The 13,930-nt window shown below is 51.1% G+C and overlaps 1 protein-coding gene across 2 annotated transcripts in view; it reads right to left on the reverse strand.

The window, feature by feature from the left end:
- The window catches only part of C19H1orf198 (chromosome 19 C1orf198 homolog), a 29,212-nt gene extending 24,965 nt beyond the window's left edge, over positions 1–4,247 (reverse strand). For both annotated transcript variants that reach the window (XM_012738193.3, XM_012738192.3), the window contains exon 1: positions 3,898–4,247. In XM_012738193.3, the coding sequence (XP_012593647.2) occupies positions 3,898–4,230 (333 nt within the window). In that variant the 5' untranslated portion in view covers positions 4,231–4,247. The remainder of the gene's footprint in view (positions 1–3,897) is intronic.
- Positions 4,248–13,930: the final 9,683 nt, after the last annotated feature.

Here is a 13,930-nt window from a genome sequence, read left to right on the forward strand (position 1 = left end):
GACCCCTAAGGAGGGAGGGGTGAGGAAGGCCCTTTGGTGAGAGGATGCAGCTAAGCACAGGTGCTCCCACCTGCAGCACCTGAGAGGCTTTCAGCTCTGGGGGCAGGGAAAGCCACCAGGCCCTAAGAGGCCTCCGGCAATGCAGCAGGCATCTGGGAGTCAGGGAAGTCAAGACTCAGCCTCAAAAAAGGAGATTAAGAAGAGAGGCGTAAGAGAACAGCCAGCATGTCCCCTGCTTTCTGCAGGAGGGGAGGGACCAGGCACTGGAGGGACACCTCTCCCAGCAGCCGGTCATGCTAAGATGCTGAAGAAGGAGCAGCGCTGTTTGACCCCAGGGTCTTAAAACTCCAGGTCAGGGTCCCCAGGGCTGGCACATGGAAACACCATTCCTGCCTAGCTCCACCTACTTTAACAGGTAGGAGAGGCAAGTCTGTCCACAAGAATGAGAACCAGCAGCTACCCATGTATCCCAGGACATCTGGCCCATGTGCAGGCAAGAACATGGAACTCTAACTGTCACCAAGGTACTGAGACCCTGTTAGAGGAGACTGGGGGAAGGGGCAGGCAAGCAACACATTCCTAACAATTCAAGGTTGAGTTTTCCCACCCATCTGATAATAGGGAGCAGCAGAAGCAGACAGGGGGATCCCTAAACTCTTTTAAGATCAAAACCTTTCACCTCCCCAAATGAGCTGGTCCCAACAGCACTGCAACGGTGCGGGGCAGGTCACGCTGTCAACGGCTTCCAGTTGCAAGCATGCCTTAATGTTCTTACTGAAATGCTCTACCCACAGGGCATGTCCCCAGTGTCAGTGCCTGCTCCAAGCAAGGCCAGCAAGCTTGAAAGGAAGCTTGTGAGCCACTGGTTGTGCCCCTGGCTTTGCAGAGGGGCAAACTCCCCCTTAAGAGGGACAGCGCCCTGCTGCTGGCATGCCCGGGACTGGACAGGGTGGGGGCTGCGGGGCTCCTCTGCCTTTGCTGACTGACAAGCTGTTCCTCCAGAAGCGGCTCCGGAGGGAGGATGGAGGCAAGACACTGGTGTGGCAATGGGAAGGGGCTGGTGGCCTTGGCTGAAGCTACTCTGTACTGTTCTCCTGAGATCGTATGTTTGAGTGGGGATGGTTAAAGGAGCTAGGAAAGGCTACAGGAGGGCTAAGCACCCCAAGCTAGGATGCCTCTCGTTCCCAATATGATAGGCCTGGAGAAATATTTGCTCGATTGATTCCCAAGGAAGAACCAAAAAAACTGATGATACACCTTCCCAGCCTCAATATTCCAAAGGCAACGACCTTCGGCTCTGCAAGGACCAGGCTGTTATATGAAGGCAAAGGGAGCTGGGGCGGGGCCCAGAGGGCAAGGATGAGAACACACGCACAGACACCTGTCACTGCACCTGTCCGGTGCACAGGCAGCTTTGCTGTGTGAGCTGAGCGCCCGCCGCACTCAGAGCCACCAAGATCTGTGATCACCATCATATAATCAACTTTCTATTTGTCCCTGCAATACATAAAAATGACTAGATGATGATCACCACATTTGGAGGCTATATTTGCATGCTCTGACGCAAAATGTTGCTATGTGGGATACAAAAGCGTTCCTGGCAATGGGGGAAAGGGCAGTACTCAAAGAAATAGCATCCCTCAGGGCAGCTGGAAGGCTGTGGAGGCCCTCAGGACCACACTGGAGCACAGATCAAGAGGGAAGGGAGAGAAGGCCCTACTCTGTCTAGTTTACAGTTCTTTAGGGCAAACCTAGGGCCAGCTGTTGGGTGGAAAGGGGTCTGTTCAGCAGCCTACTCAGGGGTCATCCCCCACCCTGTCCTTACCCATCATCCCTTGTGCCTAGCGGTTGGCCTTCCACCATGGCTGATTTCCTGGGGACAATAACGAGACCACTGACTTCGCTTTGTGCCAACCTCTTGCCGAGTCCAAGGGAATTTCAACTCCCTAGTGCTATTAACCCACATAGTCACTACAGGCAAAAATGCACCCTGGGCCACATTCCTATGCACCTCTCTTAAAATTCAGGGTCTCTGTCCCTCTGCCATCTGTGCCAAGGCTGGTTAGAGGCATTCCAGGGCATGCTCTCTGCCTACTTTGCAAAGTTGAGGTTCAATTCTGAAAAGCAGGGCTAGTTTGCTCCTGGAAGGATGTGCAGGTACCACAGCACGGCACAGTTCCACTTGCTTTTAAATCACATTGGATTTACAAATTCAGAAACTGCTCAGTCTGGCACCAGGTGAAGAATTAGAGTAAAAAATTAGCTTGGCCACATCTTTCCTTGTTAGTGATACTGGGCTCTTATATGGCATGGGCTTTTTGATGATGAGCAAATGTGTAGATATGCTTAGTGAGAAACCATACTAAGGAAAAATAACAGTCACTCTCCAACATTTGTTAAGTACTTACAGGTTTACTTTTTCTCATATTTATTTATTCATGACTCTTATAAATGGGCAATGCCTGCTTTTTCATCACCCAAATCTGAGCACAAACACTGCACACATGTCTTTATAGAGATGCATATTTTCTGATTGAAACTGTTTCAGCTCTAGGAATACATTTTAAAACCTATATTTTCATCTCTGCATTTACCACACCCTTGTTTTTCCTGGCAAAGCCCTCAAAGTGTAAAGCCCAATGGAGAATTTCCTTTTAATTCCACCAGAATAAAGCAATGTCAGTCCTTTTTCACACTTTCCTCACATCAAAGTGGGTTTATGACCACAAACATTTTGTATTAATAAAGGTCTCAGCACACCCGAGCCTGAAAATCTGATTTACCCCTCCTTCTTTTAACTTGAATTCCTTCCACAGTCCACAACTTCCTCGGAAAAATTCTCCCAGCTGCTCCTCCCTCCGGTCTAACAAACAGCACTCACCGAGAGCGGGTTTCCTTTTTGCACTTTTCGCTCCTTTTGACTTTGCCCGTCATGGCAAAAGTTTAGTTTGAAAAGCCAAATAGCCACAGTGCAAATTCTAATGGCACCAAACAGGTTTCAGTTAAACACATTTCCAAGAAAAAAGAAGACCAAGTTTCTGGGCATCACAGAACACTAAGGCCTTTGTGACTGAGTTCGGGGTCTCCCTGAGCTTTTCCCTGGACAGTTGCAGTGTTTCTTCCTTCACTAAATCTGCCCCTCTAGAAGGTCAGGCACAGTCTGAGATCTAGATATGCCCTCGTATGCAGCCAAGGCTTTCCGGAACTCCTTTAAACTTATCATCCCTTAGTTTTTTTGGTAGAAAAACAGGGTCACCATGCTCACCCCCGAAACAAACACCGCACATTGTGCTCACTCGGGAAACGTCTTAAGGCGATGGATGGGTTTCGCCTCCTAATCTTGGAAGGCAGCCCTTCCTTCCTGTTATCCGGCTTGGCGAGTTTACTTTCCCCATTCGGCTCGGCACAAATATTAATATTAATATATGTCGCATGCAGAGTGCCTTCACAGCAGGCATGGGGTGTACGGGCACCCCGTTTTACTCGGTGGAAACTGAGGCTCTAAGAGGTTAATTCACGTACGGCCATACAGTGACCAGGTGGCAGAGCTGAACCAGAACTCGGTCGGTCCGGTTAGCATTTCTACTTTGGGCTGCCGCGCTTGCAAGCAGCTGCCTTTACTCTGGGACATCTCCGGGTGCCGGAGGGGCAGGTGTAAGCGGAGGGCATTTAAAGACCCAGCTCCTGGCGACGCCTCAACGAACTCCCCGGGAGAGCCCCCGCCCGACCTTAGGCTCGGGGCGCCCGCCACTCTCATTCCTGCCTGTGCTTCCCAGCGCACCCGGCGCGGCTGTGGGGGCCACACGCGGCAGGTGCCCAGGTGCGCGGCCCGGGGGCGTCTCCGGCGCAGGGCGCGGGGCGCTGGGCGCGGGGAGGCCCCGGCTCGCGCGCACCTACCTCGTCCCCGAAGCGCACCACCTTCTGGCCGGTGGGCCCGCGCAGGCCGGGGAAGCACGCCGGCTCGTCGGGGTCCCCCGGCGCGCGGGGCGCGGGGGCGCGCGGCCCCACCAGGCAGCGGTCGATGATCTCGTCCTGCTGCGCGGGCGGCAGCCGCGCCCACTCGGGCCCGTACTTCTCCCGGATCTTCTCCTTGTCCTGCATGATCTTCCTGGCCATGGGGCTCAGCGACGAAAAGTAGGTGAAGCGCTTCCGCTCCCGGTCGTCCAGAGGCCGGTTCCCGCTCATGACCGCCGAGCGCGAGGCCGCGATCGCCGCCGCCATGGACGCCATGCCCGGCCTGCCGCCGCGCCCCGCCCGCCCCGAAGCCCCGCCCCGCCAGGGAGCCCCTCCCACTCCCCGCCCCCTAGCCGCAAGCCCCGCCCCCGCCGTGGACGCCATGCCCCCCCCGCCGCCGCGCCCCGCCCGCCCCGGAGCCCCACCCCGCCAGGGAGCCCCTCCCCACGCTCCGCCCCCTATCGCGAGCCCCGCCCCCGCCGTGGACGCCACGCCCCGCCTGCCGCCGCGCCCCAGAGCCCCGCCCCTCGCCCCGCCCCCTTGCCGCGAGCCCCGCCCCCCGCCATGGACGCCTTGCCCGGCCTGCCGCCGCACCCCGCCCTCCCAGGAGCCCCGCCCCGCCAGGGAGCCCCGCCCCTCGCCCCGCCCTCCCCGATCCCCGCCCGGCCCTGGAGCCCCGCCCTTTTACCGCGAGCCCCGCCCCCCCGCTGTGGACGCCATGCCCGGCCTGCCGCCGCGCCTCCCCCCGCCCCGGAGTCCCGGCCCGCGCCCCGCCCCTCCCAGCGAGCCCCGCCCACGCCCACGCCGACCCCGGGGAGTCCCGCCCCGCTCGGTTCGGACCGAGGAACTTGGCTCCTGGCGTTCGCCAAACCCGGGAGCCCCGCCCTCCGAGCCCCTCCCCCTGCGACCCCCTCGCGACTCCCCTCGCGCTCCCCGTGGATTCCCGCGGTGCCCGCTTTTCGGGGTTCCCCTCGGCTGGCGAGTGGCTGGCGCGTCCCCAAGTGTGCGCCCGGTGGTCTGCGGGGGTTGCTATGGCTCGTTCCGGGGGTGACCGCCATAGCGCCACGTGGTCACTGCTGGACAAAGGAAACTTTCCTGCCTGCAAGGTGCACGAGCAAACCGGGCACTCGGGACGGGCCGGCCCTTAGCCCTGCCTGTCCTCCCCGCTGAGCCACCTTCTCGGCTTCCTTCGAGCGGCGGGGATGCTGCCCCCACTCCCCTCGGCGGGCTGCACCGCCGGCCGTATTTTGACGAGGCTGTGACAGGTCTCGGGTGAGAATTCAGTGTCCCCTCTCCAGACAAAAAAACTGCATTTCAGCTGCTACTTAGGGTCTTTGTTTGGATAATTCTGAACACAAACATAGAAATAACTTGCAAAGTTCTATCTTTAAATGAGAGATGGTCTTATCATTTTCCAGCCCTGAAGTCCTAAGAATATTTTTGGTATGTCATGAATGTGGTAAGCTGTACAGCAAAAGACACGATTATAAACAATGTTATCAGCATAATATATTGAAGCAGGGAAAAGCAGGAACCACCACATAATGGCCTGGGTTGCACAGTAAGTAAAGGAGTATTTATGAAGCCAAAAGCCTGATAAGAGTTTTTTGGGTATTCTCTATTTAAGTTGATGCTGTATAGGCTCTGTACACTGACCTGAATCCCTCTGATGTCTCTCCTCGAATCCTTGTTTAATAACGTGGGTGATGTTTAAAGATGTAGTCTTGAAATTTAATTAACATCTCCAAGCTTGCTTTGAAGTTCACAGGAAGGGTTCTGTGGCATTGGAAACTTGGTCGCATGCTGTTTTCAAAGCAGTTGCAAAAATAATTGTTGCTTTCAAAAAAATACAACCCCATTAACTGTTTTGAATTAAGTATAATTTATTGTCAGAGAAGTTTCCAAAATAATATGTGTGTGATAACTCAGGAACATTGGCCAAAGTATGTAAAGTCTATAATCTGGATGATGAAAGATAACTAAAAGAGAAATTCTTGGAGATTATAAAAAGAAACTCAGGAAAATTAAATGTCTCTGACAGATGATTTGTCTGAAATTAGAGACATTTTATCTATATCTGTGTCTATTATCTATGCCAAAGGGAAATAAAAATAGCCAAACTCCAACTTTATAATTAGGTGCTGTGGTCTGAAGGTTTATGTCCCCTGAAAATTCATGTTGAAATCCTAACTGGTAAGGTGATGGTATAAAGAAGTGGGCCTTTTAGGAGATAATTGGATCAGGAGGGCAGGGCCCTCATACATGGAATTAATGCCCTTATAAGAGACCCAAAGGAGTTCATTCACCCCTTCCACCACGTGAAGATACTGCGAGAATGTGTTATCAGAAGGCACCATCTGTCAGCCAGGAAGCAGGCCCTCATAAGTCACTGAATCTGCTGGCGCCTTGATCTCAAACGTCCCAGCCTCCAGCTCTGTGAAAAATAAATTCCTCTTGCTTAAAAGCTCCCCAGCTTGCAGTGTTTTGTTAGAGCAGTCCAAACAGACTAAGACTCAAGGGAAAATAGTGAGCAGTGGGTCTGGTGCTAGGCACCTGTCTCAGTCTGTTGGGGCCATTGTAACAAAGTACCACGGGCCGGATGGCTTAAGTAAAGCCATTTATTTCTTACAATTCTGTAGGCTGGAAGTCCGAGATGGCATGCCAGCATGGTCAGGTTCTGGTGACAGCCCTCCTCCAGGTTGCAAACTGCCAACTTCTTGTTACATCCCCAAGCTCCCTCTTGACTCTTAGAAGGGCACCAATCCCTTTAGTGAGGGCCCCACCCTCATGACTTCATTTATTCCTAATTACATCTGGCAGACCTCACCGCCTAATACCATCACACGGAGCGGGGAAGGATTTCAACAAATGAACTTGGGGGAACACAAACATTCAATTCAAAATATCACCTTAAGCAAGAATTGGGATGGAGACAGTGTTTCTTTCTTTCTGTGAATTTGGGTTAGCCGGTAGACTCTGTTTACAAAATGAAGCATTTCTCACTGAAACGCTTTAAAACCTTGCAGTGGTCCACAGAACATCCACTTATTCATTAACCTTCCATTTGCTACATTATGTTGAGCGCCAAGGGGAGAGACAAAAAGGGTGTGAGAGCAGGGTTATTGCACTAGATCTGTTGGTGATGAATGATCAGTATCCCACACAAGGTCAGCTGTGGGATGGCCTTGAGCACACTCTACCTAATCTATGTACACAATCCAAATGTTCACATGTGCTATGGTTTGAATATTTGTCCACCGCAAAACTCACATTGAAATTAAATCCCCAATGTGGCAATATTGAGAGGTGGGGCCTTTAAGAGGTGATTGGATCATGAGGACTCTACCCTCATAAATGGATTAATCCATTCATGGATTAATGAATTAATGGGTTAATGGATTAATAAGTTACCATGGAAGTGGGGCTGGCAGCTTTATAAGAAGAGGAAGAGAGACCTGAGCTGGCACGTTCAGCCCCCTCGCTATGAGATGCCCTGCACTGCCTCGGACCCCGCAGAGTCCCCACCAGAAGGCAGGAAGGCCCTCACCGGATGCTGTCCCTCAACCTTGGGCTGCTCAGCCTCCGTAACTGTAAGAAATAAATTAAATTCCTTCTCTTTATAAAGCACACGGTTTCTGGCATTCTGTTTTAAGCAGCAGAAAATGGACAAAGACAACATGGTATGGGTTCCTGGAATGCTTTTCTTAGAAATTAGGGAGACACAGCAACAATTGTTAAACTGTCTCTGGTGTCCTGGACTATGGAGTGCTTCCTTTGCAAGTGCCGTTTCAGTTATTTTCCTCAGACGTGTTCTTGGGTCCCTGCCAGAAGATAAACTCCACAACCCAGAAAACCTTATCTGTCTTGTTTACTGTTGCAAACTATAAAGCCTGATTCAGAGTAGGGGCTCAATGACTGTTGGATAAACTATGAAAGAATGAACAAATGTTCCATGGTTTGCATTATTAATCCTGTCTTTGCGAATAAGGAAACTGAGGCATCAGAGGAGATTGTTCCCACTTGAGATTGTTCCCTCTTTCCCTTGTAGTTCTTGATGGCACTGACATCACAGAACAGGACTGCCTTTGTCTTTTGTTAAATCTGTAACGTTGGATTAATGTGTCTAAGGTTAATCACTGGATATAATAATGATAATAATAATAGATTGAGTTTATGGGTACAATTTATCAAAGCTTCTAAGTTACTCATTGCCAAAACACAGCGCTGATTTTTCAGTATAACAATTGAAAACCCAAAGTGACGATCAACATTCCTGTTATACATCTGACATCTTAGCTAATAGTCATGGCCCTGAAACTTCTCTCCCGGGGTCAGCGCCATTTAAAAAATCTGTTGAGAGGGACACAAACAGCCAGGCCAGCTGGTCTTGAGAAAGATGAATAAGCCTCTACAGGAAAACCTCCACACCCTGTTTGAGCTGAACCTGTTCATCCTTGAGGTCAGGACAGGTGTCTTGCCCTCTGTCTGTGGTCCTAGGTATTCACAGAGCGCATGGGCAGGGAAAATGCTTTCTATTCTACTCATATCTCTCAAGTCTCTTCCAGTAGAAATTAACCTTTTCACTTGAAGTAATTATGTATTATATTTTGTTCCTTTGGCATCCACGCTTACACACTCTCGTGTTTTAACCTACCTCCCTGTGTAGAAGAATGAAGTTGACGCTATGGAGACTCTTGTCTGTAGCAGGCACTGTGAAATCTTGCACTGGTCAGACGTTTTCCATTAGTTAGAAATTTCTATATTAGTTGGATGTTTCACCTATGTTTTAGTGAGAACCTGCTATCAAAAAACTAGCTTCTGTCTTCACTTTCCCCACAGGTTGTGTTGAGGGCGTTCTTTAGGACTAAGAGCAGTAGGATGAAGATTATGGCTAAAACAGAAAACTCTGACGGCAGACATTCGGCGCCCAGGGCCGTGCTGTGCAAGCTTGAGTGTGGCAGGGTCGCCTTGTGAAATCGGAGCTCTGGGTGCCACCCTGAGAGTTTGATTTGGTAGGTCTTCAGTGGGGACCAGGAACTTTCATTTTTAACAAGTTCCCAGATGATGCTGGTCTACTGGTCCAGGGACCACACTTTGAGAACCGCCACCCTTGCATACCCTGGCCACGTGACTCAGGGTTGCCAGACCCGAGCGTTGAGCAACCCAGGAGTATAAACGAGGACATTTAGACTAGGACATTTGCTTCCATGTTCTAGGTGCCCTTCGCTGCTTCGTAGGGAATCAGAATGACCCGGTGGACAATTGTAAATAAGGACAAGAAAACACTCAGCTGACATCACTGCCTTTGAGTCCCAACCAGCTTGAATCTACACCACCTAATCACATGCCGGAGGTCACCAGTGTCATGTTACTTCATGACTCAGGAGCTGCAGGTGACTATAAGAGTGGAAGAGTCATTCTTTCATCTGTCACCTCCACCCCTCACCTCTGCACAGCCAAGGTTCCAGCAAGGTGCCTCTTGCTGTCCTTGTCAAAGCTTTCTGGGTCTCTCCTCTGTGCCTTTGATCAGGCCTCTCATGCTACCCAGAGCACAGTCTCTTTCTCCCGTGCCGGTGAGAGCCATCACTTCCTTCAAGCTTTGGCTCGAAACTTCCCACTTTGGGGGAGCTTCCCCTCTGGGGAGACAGGGCCACGCAGGGCACAGAGAACGCCTGTGGGAGGCAGAAACCCCAGGTTTGTTTGAGTCCTGGCTCAGACACTTCCCAGCCACATATATGACATTTAACAAGCTCCTTAGCCTCTTGTCTCCCTTTGGGCCCCGCTAAAAGCAGAAACGTGACAAGGACTAGGATGTGTGTGTGGTGGATTTGAGAGGTAATCCGGGGAAGATGGCATAAGGAATGCAAAGTAGGAAAAACCAAACCATTATGTGTCATCAAATTGGTCACCACTGCGGGCAGCTGGGGCCCAGGCCTCCAGGCAGTCTTGGGGAACTGTGTTAAAAGCACCTAGAATTGTCCCCCCCCACGCAAAGGACAGGAGGCTGGGCCCTCCTTTATTTGCTGACTCAACTTTCATCTCCCGTGGTTGAAGCTCCCCTGGAGGCACCTCTGGGAGGCCCAGGGGCAGACAAGATTCAAAGGCTCAAGAGAAGCCCCGAGACAGTGACGTGGAGCATGCTTGAAGTGGGCACTGTCATCCGGCCGCTGCATGCCATGCACAGGGGCCAAGGGGCGAAGTGAGGTTCACAAGAAGCTTCTGCCAAATACCTGTCTAAGCCTCAGTTTCTTCACTTTTAAGATGGGGGCAACTATACCAGCATTCTACAGTAATGTGTTAAATGAGTGAGAGGTGACATATGAAAGTCCCTCCCTCTGCACACACTGGTGACTCCAATACCCCTGACTTCATGTCCACGTGGCACTTCCACGTGCTGTATTTGTCATGTCCATCTACACGTGGTCCCTTGGTGTTTTGTTTTCACTGAGAATTAGGCCAGGGTTCCTTTGTTCTTCTTTTCCTGCCGCCCATCCCAAAGTGCCTGCCACACAGCTGGGTGCCAGATAGGCTCTTGGTACAAACAAATGTCTGTTGACTGAATTTGCTGTCCCAAACAAGTAATTTGTGAGCCCACTGTCCCCCTTGGAGATACCCCGAAAGATAATAGGAAAGCCACAGGGCCGACATCCGAGCCTGCCCCTTCCAGCTGTGGGACTGGCTGTGACATTGTATGAGCCCAGTGCTGAACCCGCTGCTGAAATCCCAGGCGCTGTGGCAAACAGATGACGGTTTGGGGAGGGAAATCCTTTGGCGGCCTGGGCCACGGCGGGACATGCGACTGCTGCTGCCGATTCCAGATGCCCCCCTGTTCTCTGCGGGCATCCCCGACACCCACGGAGCACGGGCAGTGGAGGAGGGCGACCTGGTTTCTTTAGGGAATCACTGTGCAGTTGGGGGGCAGCGTTCATGACCACAACGAAGGAGGGACAGGCAAGAAACGGACGACACGAAGGTGGTTTGACACGTCTGCTCTGGGCACGACGTGTGCTGTGAACATCTCAGACTGTTTTTCCAATTGTAGGGACAGTTTTCTCTGAGATGCCATGGTCTGTCACCAAGTCAGGTGACACTGAGTCCAGGGTACTCTCTGTGTCTGCAGCCTGGGACAGAATCATTTCTCTGGGCAAACTGACGTGACCCACGGGAGCCACAAAGCTGCCCCTCTCTGTCAACATCATTCTTAGCAAAGACAACCGGCTTAACTGCTCTGTGAAAAATGCTAAAAAAAAAAACTTCAAACTTCTCCAAAACAACAAATGTCTTCTGCATGCCTGAATTTTTACATTTAGAAAAAAAGCTTTGAGCTTATTGGCCCTCTATAAAAATATACGGGCATGCGGCAGACATATTGCAGGTTCGGCTCCAGACCACCGCAATAAAGCACATATCACAGTAAGGCAAGTCACACAGATTGAGGGATTTCCCCGTGCATGTGAAAGTCACGTTTACACTGCACTGTAGTTTATTAAGGGTGGAACAGCATCATGTCTAAAAAAAAAATCAATGTCCATACTTTATTTTAAAAATACTTTATTGCCAGAAAATGCTGGCACAGTGACAGGAAGTGAGCACCTGCTGTTGGAAAAATGGTGCGGATAGACTAGCTTGGTGCAGGGTTGCCACGAGCCTGCACTTGTGAAAAATGCAGCATCCGCCAAGCGTGATAAAGTGAAGCATGATACAGCAAGGTGTGCCTATACATAACTCTTGAAGTTGTTCATTCCTTTTTCCTTTCCCCTGGAATTCCCAACCCATTCCCTCCAACCACAGTAGTCCCCTCCGTAAGACGGGGCTCCGATGCCTCTTTCTCCGGGAAGCCCTCCTGACTGCCTCCACCCAAAGATCTCTTCCCTGGAGACAGGAAATCCAGGCACCAAACAGACAGTTCATCTCCTTTATAGTTTGATCTCACATAGACTTAAGTGTCCTGGGAAGAATAAAGTCAACATTTCGACATTATACATGTAGAAATGGCTCAAAATCGATATAAAGCTTTGGTTTAATAAGAATGTATAAATGTAGTCAGGAGGAGGAGGAAGAAGGAGATAAAAATGCCAATGGAGAGGAGGTGTGGGGCAATGATTTATTGATTGAGAAGTAAAGGGAATTCCTCCCTCCACCCCACCCCCCCCAATGGTCTGTTCCCGACTTTAAACACTCCCAGATGTGGAATGCATTTTTCTTCCTTCCCTTCCTCTCCCCAGGCTGCCCTGACATTTGTGAAATGGCTCCCGGGCCCGGCTTGCCAATGTCTCCACTTTGAGACCCATAGATGGTTGTCCCTGGCTCCCTCCAGGACTGTCCTGGAATCCACCAGATCCATCTACTTGACAAGAGACGAGTCTATTTGTTCCATTGCCTCTTTCATCATTAGCCAAAGCTCAGAGACTTGGTTAAAACTTCAGGCAATTAAAAAGACTGACTTGTGGGGATCGTAGTATTTTCACTATACTGTCCCTGCTTGGATCTGATTTATGTCCCATTAAATGAATCCCATTAATCTGAAATATTATCAAAATGCCAAGATCTATGAAGAAGGGAAACAAATATGGAAAAGTGAAAACAGTGATCGGCTAAGTTTCGACAAGGCAAGAAGTAAAGGAGGGCAGCCCTCCCTCTCATTTACCCTGTGGGTAAATGACAGCCACTGGCCAGTGCCTCAGGGGACCCTTAATAAATATTTTTAAATGAATGGGAGGTGGCTGGAGGAGGGAATCTCACCAGCGACTTGGGCCCCAAATGTCATGTTGTAATCAGCTCACAGCTTCACCCTCTGCAGCACTGCTCACCATTGTAACAGCTAATACTCAGACCGCCAAGTGTCAGGTACTGGCCTAAGCTCTGCATGTTTTAACTCGTTTAATCCTTGCATTAGGAAGGGAAAAACTCTTGACACTGCTCCTTGTCAAGACTGAGACTTTGCAAAGACAGGTCCACATAACCAGCTAACTAACTTGGGGCTTCCTCTTCACCTGGGCCTCCCTGGGCTGAGTTGTTCCCCAGGAGCCAGGAGATTTAGGGGAGCACAGTCCAGATTGTGAGGGATCCCACGGTAGGTGTGTGTGCCCCAGAGTGGTAGGAATGTGACCATATGCAGTCCCAGACGGGGTACCAGAACTTCATGGGGGGCAGAACTGGGCGCAGATCTACGCAAGGGAAAAGTTGTATCACATTTGTAATGGTCTTCAACATCTCTCTGGTCCTTTCCTTTTCCACTGCCACCAGCATGCTCCAGGTCTTACGGTGCGTGCTGGAGTGTCTGGCTTCGCAAGTCCGGCCACCCTCCCAAATCACCCTGCACCCCTCTGCCGGCCTCTTCCTCCCTAGACCCTCTAGTGGGACATCTCCCTTTCTGTTATCACTTTAGGCCAAAGCTCTGTCTGGACTTCGCTGACTGTCACCAGTGACCTCATGTCACCAGAGCCTTGGGGGCAGGTCCGTCCTCATTCCTGCCTCTGTGCTGTGGTTTGCGTCAGTCCACTTGGTCAGGAAGCCCTTCTTCCTTAGGTCCACCTATCACAACTCTGCCAGTTCCTGAAGGTTTGGTTTCAATGCCACCTCTCTGACCTTCCTTGCATCTCCTGTCCTCTGTACTGTGGTCACTGCTGCGTCCCTGGCCACCAGCACAGCAGGAAGCAGACCTGGGTACTGACTGTGCACAAGGACAATGGCCAAGAAGCTCCAGCAGCAGCTGAGCGACTCCACGGACGACACAGTGATCACACAGGTGGCCGTGTGCCCACCCGTGTGCAGCAGTGTCCAGAGCCACCCTGCCCCACCTTCTCCCTGTCCTTGTCGCCCTGGGTCTGCTGCTGTCACCTTCCACAAAACCATTGGGAACTCCCTGGCTGCAGGCCACTCCTGTTGGTCTCTAGAGGCATTGATGGGCTAAAAACCCAGAAAAATGTAGGGCACCAGTTAAGCCCTTTTGAAAACTTCATGAAATAGAGACCAG

This window comes from Microcebus murinus, chromosome 19 (assembly GCF_040939455.1).
Source record: "Microcebus murinus isolate Inina chromosome 19, M.murinus_Inina_mat1.0, whole genome shotgun sequence".
NCBI classification, from domain to species: domain Eukaryota; kingdom Metazoa; phylum Chordata; class Mammalia; order Primates; family Cheirogaleidae; genus Microcebus; species Microcebus murinus.